The sequence below is a fragment of the Lathyrus oleraceus genome, chromosome 2 (genome assembly GCF_024323335.1).
Source record: "Lathyrus oleraceus cultivar Zhongwan6 chromosome 2, CAAS_Psat_ZW6_1.0, whole genome shotgun sequence".
NCBI classification, from domain to species: Eukaryota; Viridiplantae; Streptophyta; class Magnoliopsida; order Fabales; family Fabaceae; genus Lathyrus; species Lathyrus oleraceus.
The window spans coordinates 473,253,791-473,266,393 of NC_066580.1; the positions used below are offsets into that span (position 1 = coordinate 473,253,791).

Sequence of the window (12,603 nt, forward strand, 5' to 3'; positions counted from 1 at the left end):
GTGAAAAGTGGTCCTCTAATCCATATCTCCTTGGTTAACAGTCTCAACTGAGGGGAAAAGTAAGGGATTTCACCTTAGTTCAAAGTCATAACCGATGTAAAATGTGAGGGATTTCCCCCATAGTTAACCTCTCACTCGTGAAGAAAAGTGGCACACTTTCTAGTTGTTTGCCTCGTCTAATGAACCGAGGGGAAATGTGGCGCAATTTCCATAACATCTTGCGTTACATCGGCATCCCTTTCGAGGTAAAATCCCTATCCCAAGCGAGATAGGGAGTTGTTTTCTAATAGTACAACTCATGGCTAGCCCAACACTCTCTCTAACATTGTCGTTTATAATCTTATCTCGTTGAGTCTTACCACACATCCAACACAACATCCCCATATCTAATATATTTACTTTATTCTCGTGTTTGTTCTTACCTGCCCAACATTATGTCACATACAACATCACAAATCTTACTCGTTCGATAAAAAAAAATCTTCAACTTGATCAGTACTTTTGTGTCACATAAAATCCCTAAGACCATCCCCCATTTCATCCATCTAACTTAAATTCAATGGTTTTCACCTCCTTCTATTTCTCCATCATTTTGTATTGGACGGAAGATATTTAAACTGTGTGACTCGTGAATGGTCTCCAACTTTTCCTTCTAGGTTAAAAATGCTTCAACCTCTTATTTAAATCCTCATTCGACTCTTCAAATAGGATTATGTCATATGCCAAAAAGTATACATCTCGGTTTTAGTTATTAGATGTGTTATGCGAGTACATCCAAAATTAAAACAAAAAGATAAGAGCTTAAGGTTGATCATTGGTGCAATCTTAAAGTAATGAGAAAATTGACCGTCTCTCCGTCCCTTCTCTACACACTAGTCATATCCCATCCATACATGTCTTCTATAGTTTGAATATCAAAAATTTTAACACTTTCTTTTTTAAGATTTTCTATAAAAATTTCTTTAAACACTCTATTATAATCTTCTCTTAATCTATGAAAATTATGAAAATTAAGTGCAAGTCTTTTTTTCTTTTATTCTATGTAAAACCTAATTCAATTGACAATGATTAAAAATTCTATATGGTCAACTAGATTCAATTTTAATTTATTTTGTGTGTGGATTTTTAGAATGTGTTTGCCAACTCTATGTATATAAGAAAAAAGCAAAAAAGTTTTCTGTTTTAACTAAATTTTAGACAGACCTTATATAACTTGAATAGAGCTTTTTAAAATAAAATAAAGTTAAACAATGTTTCTGTGAAACGACAACTTCTGAAAGAATGTAATCTGTTACTTATAATATAATATACATAAAGATCTAGAAAGAGATTGAGTGAGTTGGAGGGAGATCAAATAATACAAAATAATTTAGAAACACTAGCAACTCGATATCAAGACTGTATTCATAAGAATTTTATACAAAATATGTAATCACAAACGACAAAAGAAAACATAATTAAAAAAGAAGTAGTTGGCACAGTTTCTATCAAACCAGAACCTTTTCACAACATGAAAGATGGAAGAAAGAGGTCTATCCAATTTGTCAAACCTTCTAAAAAAACCATCCCAAGAATGATTAAAAAAGTGAAGAATTACACATGTGTGGAATTAACATAGTTAATCAGTCAAGTCAACTATGCAAAAAATAACACAACAGAAGAAAAACACTTTGGCACCATCTGTTGAAATTCCACACACCGACCTCGAACACAACAAAACAACCCTTGGGAAACAAATGAATCATACATGTGAAAATTTGAAAATAGATATCAGATTCTTCAACCGCAGGACTTTCCTTCATGTATGTTATACTCCAGAATCCTCAGCAAGGAAAAAAAAGATTGAAAGCACTGTGATAAAAAATAGTTGTTGAATAAACTTATTGATTTAGATTAAGTAATATTAATCCTTCAACTTGTTAATTATTATGGACGATTAATGCCTGTCGTATGCTTCCTAGGAGATCCTTTGCTGTCACACAGTTTTCCTCGTTCATCTGCAACATAATTAATTAACTATTATGTTATCATCATCTTGGTTTAGCCATTAATCTGATATATTAAATATTTATGTACCTTAGCAACAATAGTTAGATCAACAATGTTGTTTCCGAAGGGCAATAGGTTACTACTTTGGACTGTGAGATTTAGGGTTTCTAATTTTCCGAGTACCGTGGAGGTTGAGGCACGTCCATTGTGTTTGTCGCATTGAATCTTGATGAGTACATCTTTTCTTGAAACTCTTACTTCGATTTCAGGAAGTGTCTGGTTGTTGGAGTTGCTGTCATCATCATCATGATTATTGTCAGTGGAGAAGATAACAGATCTCTTCACTTGAATTGCAGATCCAGTTTTTTTGTTGTCTTCAGCTTGTGCCTCAAGTGTATGCAGACGTGTTTGTAGTTGTTTCATATACTTTATTGCATCTCCCAACACAGAAGCCTTATCCATCTACACATGTTATACTTTCATAAATATTTGAATAAAATATAATTGAATGCTTATATGTATATTGCTTGTTTGGTTTAACTTAATTAGGTTAAATATTATTTGTGTTTATTCACTAACTAGGTTAAACTAGGATATCCAAATTTAATCTCTTTCTCAATAAAAATAAAAACAAACTCAATTTGTATCTCAGAGATTACTTAAGATCATACCTTATTGAGGCCAGGAAGGATGGCAGAAAGAGCAATGAAACTTCTCGTGAGCTTTTCTCTTCGTTTTCTTTCAGCCATTACATGTTCTTTCGCTTGAGTCGCGCTCCTCGTCTGATTCACTCGGTTATCATAGTTTGAGGCAAAATCTTTGTTTCCATTACAACCTTTCTCGAGTTTAGGCTTTACATCAGAATAATGATGGTTGTAAAATTGCTGAGAAGAAACTGGTGTTGCATTGAAGTTCTCAAAAGAAATGAGTTGAGGTGATGAATAAGAAGAAGGTTTAGGGTTTGAGGGTATCAAGTGATCATTGGTTTGTTTAGTGTCACTTAAAGTTTTGATCTTCTTGGTTGGTCTTGTTTGAGCAACGTAGGGATCATCATGATGAGTTTCAACTGGTAAACAATTTGGCGTAGTTTCGTAGTTGTTGTCAAAGTTAAAGCCAAAGTTGTCAAATGGAGATGCAAGAGAATCCATAGGGTATTGATGAAAGAAACTGAGATCCTCATATTCCTATTCAAAAGTAACCAATATAAGAGTAAGTTTTCTTCATATATCTATCTATATGAAAAAAATATATGAATTTAAAGATAGACTAATTTGATAGATAGATAACATGTATGCTTACAAGTTCAGGCACGTAGATGGGGGACACAATTTCCATCATCTTCAGTTTCCTTCCAAAAAAAATTATTTATTTTGATATAGTGTATGGTATAGGACATGCACTGAAATAGAGTGAAAAGCAGAAGAAAATTTAACAGTTGAAATCTTATAATTGAAGAAAAATAAAGTCATGGTATGGAAGAAAAGAAGATTGAGAAAATAGGGTACCTTGGTGTTGAAGAAAATTAGAAGAGACAAGTGGATGAAGAAGAGATAATCAATTTTCTGAAATTGTAATTGTGAGGTGAGAGGTGCATAGTTGTTAGTGTTTTATATATAGAGGCAGCATACACGCTTCATATACACGTGTGAAAATGGATCCATATAGTTTCCATTACGGCTGATACCCTTTTACTCGTTTTTAAATTTAGTCAAGCTATGGGTTCTATGGTCATCTTATTCTCCTTTTGAGAAATTCTAAGGTTTAAAGTTTGTTGGACCACGAAATGATTCTGAAATCTAAGATATATCGGGTTGTCTCAATGTTATATTCTCTTTATTCAAGCTATAATGGTACAAGTTTTTGTATTATTGGTTTCTTATCTTCCCAAGGTTTAAAGTTTTTTATACACACCGTCCAACTATTTTTTTTAAATAACTTAAAACAAAAGTGTAAAGGTTTTATGTTGCAACATTTACATCTCAATTTATTAAGATCGGTTATATATATATATATATATATATATATATATATATATATATATATATATATAATACAAATTATTTGAAGTCCCATATCGTTTGGTTTTGTGAAGGAAGAGTGAGTGCAATCCTATATACAAGATTTAAGTTCTTCATTCCAAGATGCACTAGTCAAAAACACTTTAAGTTTGTATTTGACTTTCTTTGGTCTCGTATACTCTTGTATTAGAGTGTGTGAGATGTAATTATTGAGATTAATTACTATATACTGTCAGTGTAAAAAGTTTTACACCGTCGATTCATCACCATCATCCATTTGTATTACTTTATAGATTTTTAAAATAAAAGTCAAACTTCTTTTAATATCCGACGTCTATGATTAACTGACGGTGTAAAATCCTTTTACACTGTCAGTGTATTTCAATTAAACTCATTAAATATTTGTTTAGGAGGATATGAGTGTATTGGGCGTAATTTGTTAGTTGAAGATATATTATATGTTGTAATAATTTTCACATATTATTACTCGTTGGTTGTCTATTGACAACAACCGTGATATTTTCTCCCATTTTAGAGTTTTCACGTTATGTTCTTATGTTATGATTGTGTTCCTCCTTTTATTCTCTATGCTTTATTTATTTTTCTCAACACAACTAAATTGTCACCTAAAGTCAATCAAATGCTGAAAGAGATGGTTAAATTGGTCTGAAATAGATAAACTAAAGGTTAAAGGAGTTAGGGACTATAAATGAGAATGCTAGAACAACAACCAATTTAGAAGATTAAAGATAAAAGAAAATAAAAGACAATAAATATGATTGATCTTTGTTAACACACTTCGATCAATGATTCATATCCCTGTGATTATAGAGCAACTATATTTCCCATGGTTTTTGTCTTATGAATTAGAGTTACAGTGGTACAAATAAAATATATAGGTTTAAATATGACATTTGTCCATGTAAGTTTACGAATTTTTATTCTTCTTCCATGTATCTTTTTTTTTTAAATAGTCCTTAAATGTTAAAATTATTAGGTATTTATCTCTGACGTCAAGTTTCTGTTACAAAAAGATTATGTGACAAGCTATTTTTGGTCCCACTCATCAGCGAGGTGGCTTAGGAGGACGGAATTTGAATTAAAAAAACTTACAAATCTATCTTCTTCTTCCTCAATCCATCTCCAACCTCCAACCTCAATTTCTTCCTCGTCTCCATCTCCAACTTTCATTTTTCCATCTCCAACCTCCATTTTTTCATCTCCAACCTTCACTCCATTTTTTCTCATATCCAACCTCCAACCTCCATTTTTCTTATCTTCAACCTCCAACCTTTTTTTTTTTCATATTCAACCACTCACCTCCTTTTTTTCTCATTTCCAACCTCTAACTTCCATTTTTCATGTCCAACCTCCATCTTCAATCTTCATTTTTTTTATCTCCAACCTCCATCTATGCACATTGAAGCATTTATTCAACAATGTCCATCGTGTTTCCTTCTCTGAGAGCAACAATGATAACAAAAACAAAAATTGAAGGTGCAGTAGCAAGGTGGAATCAGAAGAGAATTTGATTATGAACTAGTATACTTTTGCTAAACATTATAACTCTATGATCAAGAAAAGAACTAATATATTTGCAATGAAGGTGGCAATTACATATAAGTTTGTTTTTCTCCTTCTGTTGTAGTTTGTGATTGTTGTTGCTGTATATACTTGGAATGGTACTTTCATTCAGTGCTTTAGCATAATTGATTAGTTTTCTTCCTAATTTTAACATTATAAATCATTGGTTTGTGTTGGATATGATTCTGTAACTTTTCTATGATAGACAATATTAAAGATAAATCATTTCAAATAGAATGCAATTAAAATATAATGTAATTAAGCTTAAGTATCCAAATAAGTTGGAGGATGGAGATGAGAAAAAAATGGAGGTTGGAGATGAAAAAATGGAGTTTGGGGATGGATCTTGGAGGTTAGAGATGATGGAAAATTCAGGCTGGAGATGAGGAAAAATGGAGGTTGGAGGTGGAAAACAATGGAAGTTAGAGGTTGTAGATGAGGAAAAAATAGAGATTGGAGGTTGAAGATGAGGAAAAATGGAGGTTAAGGGTTGGACATAAGGAAAAAAAATGAAGGTTGGAGGTTGGAGATAGATTGAGGAAGAAGAAGATGAATTTGTAAAATTATTTGTTTTTTTTATTTCGTCCTCCTAAGCCACGTCACTGGTGTGTGGGACCAAAAATGTTTGCCTCGTAACCTTTTTGTAACAAAAACTTGACGTTAGACACGGATACCAAAGTGATTTTAACATTCAAAGACTGTTTTATTTATAAAAAAAGATACAAAGACGAAAATCAAAAACTCGCTAACTTACATGAAAGAAGAATATATTTAAGCCAATTATATAATACTAAGGTTCAATATACAATAATACCTCTGAAGCCCATGCAACCCTCGGTTAACTATCCACAACAAATAGTTGAGCCTACGGCCCATTTGAAATTTCACATGATATGATTCATACTCAACAATCTCCACATTGGCGATTATCAAACTCCTATGAAGATTTCCTGCAGGATATTCACATTTTGAAAACTGGGAATGTACACCCCCTACTAACACTGAGAAATATGTAACAAGTCCAAGCAATGTATGAACTTGTAACTGATGATTGACTTGGTCAATATATCAGTTGCATTCTTTAAATATGAACCTTTGAAGTAATATATGTCCATATGCAAGTAATTATCTGATCTTGTGAAACCTCACATCAATATGCTTGGTCCTGGCATAAGAGATCTGATTTTTTGAAAAATAAATGACATTCTGACTACCACAAGGCAACTGAACTCCACCTTGCTCAACACCTAAACAGATGATTTATAACAAATATGTCTTCTTACTGAAGTAAAGATATATTTTTTACCTAATATCATCCACATCACCATTATATTCTGAATTAACATATCCTACAACCAAAGGATCACCTTGTTCACTGCTAAACATGATAGCATAACATGTTGTATCCTTCCAATACCTAAAAAATCCACTTGACTTCTTCTCAATGACGCTTGTCTGATTTGGACGTAAACTTACAAACTTGACTTACAGTGTGTGTCAAAGTCGGTCTAGTGCAGATCATAACATACATTAAACAACAACAAAAACTAGCATATGGAACCTTTGACATATACTCAGCTTCTGCATCTATCTTTGGACATTCATCAAATGAAAGTTAAAGTGATTCACCAACAGAGTATTCACAAACTTTGAATTACTTGTTTCAAACTTGTCTAACACCTTTTCAACAAATATTTTTTTGAGAGAGCCATAATTTTCTATCACTTCTATCCATGTGAATTTCAATACCAAGAATCTTCTTAGTAATACCTAAGTCTTTCATATCAAGCTCATTTCCCAACATAATATTCAGTTCATTTACATACATCATGTAAATGATTTGCAGCAATCAACATATCGTAACAATAAAATAAAATAGCCATCATTAAAGCTCATAATAAAAATATAATAGTCATACTCACACCTTCTGTAGCCAATCTATAGCATGTATGAATCAAAACGCTTTTACCATTTCCTTGGAGACTTCTTAAAACCATATAAAGACATCATCAATTTACAAACTAGTATGTCATGTATTGTGTCAATGAACCCCTATGGCAGCTCGATGTAAATTTTCTATCTATATTACCATGAAGAAATATTGTCTTCACATCCATTTACTCTAAATGCATGTCTCGACTGGCTACCAAGACTAACATGACCTTGATAGAAGTATGTATGATGATCGGAGAGAAAATCTCATCATAGTCAATCCCAAAGTTGCCAAGATCAATAAGATTACTTTTCCATACCTCGTTTGAAACCTTCCTCTCTAAAGAAGCCTTAGGTGACCTGTTCATAATACAACACACCATGTTAACTACTTCCCATAAACCTTTTGATAGTCCAACATTTAATAGAAAACATCTTGTCTTTTTAGTTAGAGACTTGTTCATTCTCTCTGACATACCACTTTTTTGTGGTGTCTTACGAACTTAGAAATGTTTTTGAATACTTTGTTCTTCATAAAGCCTCTTGATATATGAATTTGTGTACTCTATCCCATTATCTGAATGCAAATACTGGGTATTTTCTGCCTATTTTATTCTTTATCTTTGGCTTCCACAACTTGAATTTGGAAAAATTATCTAGGAAAGTCACCTAAACCTTGCAATAAAAATTATCTTTTACAGTCATAAAATACCTGAAACCATCAATGGAAACCTCTTTCGTAGGTCCCTGATAACATGAAATAATATCACATTTTTGGACTCGATTTAATTAAATTATATTATTATTTGTTTCGATTTATTTCATTTTATTCGATATTACTCGGTATTTTTCCTTCCTTTTATCTCAAGTAACTTATTAGAAGCATAAGTGGAAAAGGAAGAAAAGGGGGTGCAAAAAAAAGATGATGAGAAGCAAATTCCACTAAAGCCCAGCCCACAATTACAAGCCAGGAGCGCTGAAGCTGTGACGACCGCCACACAAGGTGTGACGAGCGTCACGCCCTGCTACCTTGTGTTACGAGCGTAACACATGGTGTGACGAACGTCACACCCCTCTCCTATATTTTTGGCTTTTAACGCGCAACAGAGGACGTTGAAGCCTATTCTTCCGCTTGACTCTTGAAACGTGAAGACTACTTACCGAAGGCACTTTTGGAAACGGTTACAAAGTGGATTAATATAAATAGTTGCTTCGATCCAACCCTGGAGCTCTCCTTCTTCTTTCCTCCGTGCAAGCATTTACTGCATTAATTTTCTACAGCTTTCTATTTTTTATTAGCAATTTTTATTTCCAGTCAATCTTTCAAGCACTTAATTAATTTTTCACACAATAGTTTCTACACCGGAAACTATTGTGTATCTTTCACTGGATCTAACCTTACGTTAGATCATAGAATTTTATTCCTTCGCTTTTATTTTCCTGTCCGATTGAAGAGTTCAAGAACAATTCCAACCGGTCTGTGGTGGAGTGTTCAAGATTGCTATTAATTATTCAGGTTCTTTAATTTATTGTTTTAATTTATATATGCTCTGCATTGCTGTTTATTTATATTGTTTGCCTGAGATGGTTTTATTTAAGCATGATGATTGTTTAGACCTGTTTAGCATGTCCGGCTAATTAGATTAGATATCGGTATGTAAAGTAAGCGGAATGAAGGAATCAAAACTAAGTTGGTTTAATTTCATTTAAAAATAAAGTCACTCTTTTTATGGCCTCAATTTACAGCATTAATCCCAAAGTTTTTGTACGAGAGTAAAAGACATAAAGAAGTTAAAATCAATAGAACGAAAGTTTGAGTTTTTAACTGGACAGTGTAAATTGGACATTAATTCTAAATCAGGGCGAAATCAATTTTTAGAGTTGATTAAATTCTAATCTTTTTCAAAAAAATATTTTTAAAGGTTAGTTGTGAGGACGAGAGTTAAGCATTTAAGTTTAATTATATAATCTAAGTCAACAGAGCGAGAGTTTGAGACGAGGGTGTTTAAAAGGTTAGTATTTTCTTAAAAAGAGTTTCTATAGATTCTGTTGTTTTCAAAAAGTGATTTTGGACTTAACTAATAAGTGACAGCTACGTTAATATAAAGTCATGGTCTATTCAACAGAGCGAGAGTTTGAGATAAGACTTTTAATCAATAGTGTCTACTGAAAAGATTTATTTTAAAACCAAGAAACCAGCGAAGATTTGATTCCCTAATTACGACGAACTACATACCGATATCCGCTTATTTGATATTTAACCTAGATCTTATTTTAGTTTTACTTTTCCCCCAAACAATCAAAGTATCGTTCGCCTTAGCTTTACGAAGTAACCTTAGAAAACGGTATATCGATTCATAAGTCCCTGTGGGATCGATATCTTTTAAAACTACGCGATAGAACTGTGCACTTGTAGTTAATACCCCAATCGACTCATAAAGTCGCGATCAAGTTTTTGGCGCCGTTGCCGGGGACTTTTATTTAGTCGATATTGTAACTCTTCTGTTACGCTGTAGAGACTAAGGAAATTTTTATTTCTTTCTTTCTTTCGTTGATTTGTATGCCACACACTCGCTCACAAGGCGAGCCGTTTTACTTACGAATCAACGACGTTGAACTATATCTCCGAGTCTTACGACGAATTCGGGAATATCGTGCTGCAAACAATCTTCCTCCTATCGAAGTGCCCGACCTCAAAAATCTTCTTCCTTTGCCGATACCCGAGATGGCAGAACCAGCTCGTGCTCTTCGAGATTACGCCGCTCCATCGCAAGATGAGCCGCATTCGAGTATTGCTCCACCCGCAATCGAAGCAAACAACTTCGAACTTAAACCTTCGCTGTTACAAGCAGTGCAACAGAATCAATTCTCTGGAAATCCTACCGAGGATCCAAACCTTCATTTATCCGTATTTGTCCAATACACTGATACTGTTAAAGCTAATGGTGTCACTTCAGAGGCAATTCGACTTCGTCTTTTTCCTTTCTCGTTAAGAGATAAAGCTAGAAGATGGCTTCAGTCTCTTCCTTCCAACTCAGTTACCACATGGAACGAGTTGAAGGAAGTCTTTCTTGCCCGATATTTTCCTCCAAGCAAAACAGCTATGTTGAGAGCCCAGATAAATGGATTTAAACAGAAAGATAACGAGTCTCTTTTCGAAGCATGGGAAAGATACAAAGACATGATGAGACTTTGTCCACACCATGGTTTAGAGGACTGGTTAGTAATTCATACTTTCTATAATGGTCTCTTATACAACACAAGGTTAACAATAGACGCCGCCGCAGGTGGTGCGCTTATGGATAAACCTTATACCGATGCTTATCAACTTATCGAAAGCATGGTCCAAAACCATTATCAGTGGGGAAGCGACCGAACAATGGTAGAGAAACCTCAAACGAAAAGTGGCATGTACGAGATAAGTAGCCTTGATCATGTTAATGCAAAAGTGGATGCTCTGGCCCAGAAAATTGAAAGTTTAAATGTATCACCTCCAGCCACCGTGGTTGCCGCAGCTCAAAATTGCGAAGTCTGTGGAATCCAAGGTCACACTCCTGCAGATTGTCAACTCCTAACAGGAATCCAAGCAGAACAAGTGAATTATGCTCAAGGAAATCCCTACTTGCATACCTATAACTCAAACTGGAAAAACCATCCTAATTTTTCATATAAGAGTAATAATGCTTTATACGCACCAGGACAAGCTCCAAATCAAGCCCCAGCTATACCTCCTGGATATCAAAAGCCGACCCCATCTACACCTAACAATAACGTTCCTAGGAAATCCAACTTGGAAATCATGATGGAGAACTTCATAGCTTCTCAACAGCAAACCAATAAGGATTTCTTAAACCAGAATATACACACTAGCGAACAAATTAAACAACTAGCAAGTAAAGTAGATGCCCTGGCTACCCATAACAAAATACTGGAAACACAAATCTCACAAGTAGCTCAACAACAAGCGCCTACTGTTGCCCCAACTGGTACATTTCCTGGACAGCCCCAACCTAACCCGAAAAGCCACGCTCATGCAATCATATTAAGAAGTGGAACGGAAGTGGAAGGACCAGTAGATCCAAGGATTGAAAACCAAAACTCTAAAAAGTCAACTGAGGAAGAAAGTAAACCTAAGGAAAAGGAAGAGAGTAATAAGGAAACCATAGAAAAGAAAGAACCTTATGTACCTCCACCGCCTTATAAACCACCTATCCCTTACCCTCAAAGGCTTATTAAAACCAAAGATGCGGGCCAATTTAAAAAATTTGTTGACCTACTGAAACAATTAAACGTCACAATTCCATTTACAAAAGCTATTACGCAGATGCCCTCATATGCTAAGTTCTTAAAAGAAATTCTTTCTAATAAAAGGAAACTTGAGGATAGCGAAATCGTTACACTCACTACTGAATGTAGCGCCATAATCTAGAATATGCCTCTAAAACTTAAGGATCCTGGTAGTTTCTCTATACCCTGTCACATAGGAAAATTTGTCATAGATAAAGCATTATGCGATTTAGGAGCCGGTATCAGTGTTATTCCCTTATCCATATGCAAGAAACTGGAAATGGGAGAATTAAGACCAACTAAAATGTATGTGCAACTAGCAGATCGTTCCGTTAGATATCCTGTAGGAATTCTTGAAAACGTTCCCGTGCGCATAGGTCAATTCTACATTCCAACCGATTTTATAATTATGGACATTAGAGAAGATGAAGTTACACCCATTTTATTGGGAAGACCATTCTTAGCAACCGTCGGTGCGATCATAGACGTAAAACGAGGACGACTCACTTTCGAAGTAGGAGAAGAGAAAATTGAGTTCATTCTTTCCAAATTTTTGAAAGCACCTGCAATAGATGACAGATGTTACTTCATGGATATCATCGATGAATGCATAAAAGAAACAGAGTTAGAAAATGACAAATTGTCTGACTATCGTGTAGAAGACGGACTTAACCAATGTTTAGCAATAACACTAGATCCTACGCAATGCCTTAAGAAACCAAACCTTGACCTGAAAACACTTCCCAAAAATCTGAGATATGAATTCCTAGACTTAGGACTTGAACGACCAGTG

General features: G+C 34.3%; 1 protein-coding gene and 1 non-coding gene across 2 annotated transcripts; both read right to left on the bottom strand.

Annotated features, from left to right (window-relative positions):
* Positions 1-1,391: 1,391 nt before the first annotated feature.
* On the bottom strand, positions 1,392-3,572 carry LOC127121551 (transcription factor bHLH25). The gene is made up of 5 exons (XM_051052022.1): positions 3,495-3,572; positions 3,289-3,388; positions 2,661-3,173; positions 2,077-2,451; positions 1,392-1,997 (listed from the first exon to the last, which is right to left on the bottom strand). The coding sequence occupies exons 2-5, from the start codon at positions 3,325-3,327 to the stop codon at positions 1,920-1,922; spliced, it is 1,005 nt and encodes a 334-aa protein (XP_050907979.1). The 5' UTR covers positions 3,328-3,388; positions 3,495-3,572; the 3' UTR covers positions 1,392-1,919.
* A 7,054-nt stretch (positions 3,573-10,626) lies between these two features.
* On the bottom strand, positions 10,627-10,733 carry LOC127125039 (small nucleolar RNA R71). The gene has a single exon (XR_007804505.1). It is a non-coding gene; the product is annotated as a small nucleolar RNA R71 (small nucleolar RNA).
* Between the last annotated feature and the right edge of the window lie 1,870 nt (positions 10,734-12,603).

Excerpts from the sequence above, each read along its gene's own strand:
- LOC127121551 (XM_051052022.1), bottom strand. The coding sequence starts at position 3,327 with ATGATGGAAATTGTGTCCCCCATCTACGTGCCTGAACTT. Across the intron at positions 2,452-2,660 it reads TCCTTCCTGGCCTCAATAAG|ATGGATAAGGCTTCTGTGTT; the intron begins GTATGATCTTAA and ends TAACATGTGTAG. Across the intron at positions 1,998-2,076 it reads ATCTAACTATTGTTGCTAAG|ATGAACGAGGAAAACTGTGT; the intron begins GTACATAAATAT and ends ATTATGTTGCAG.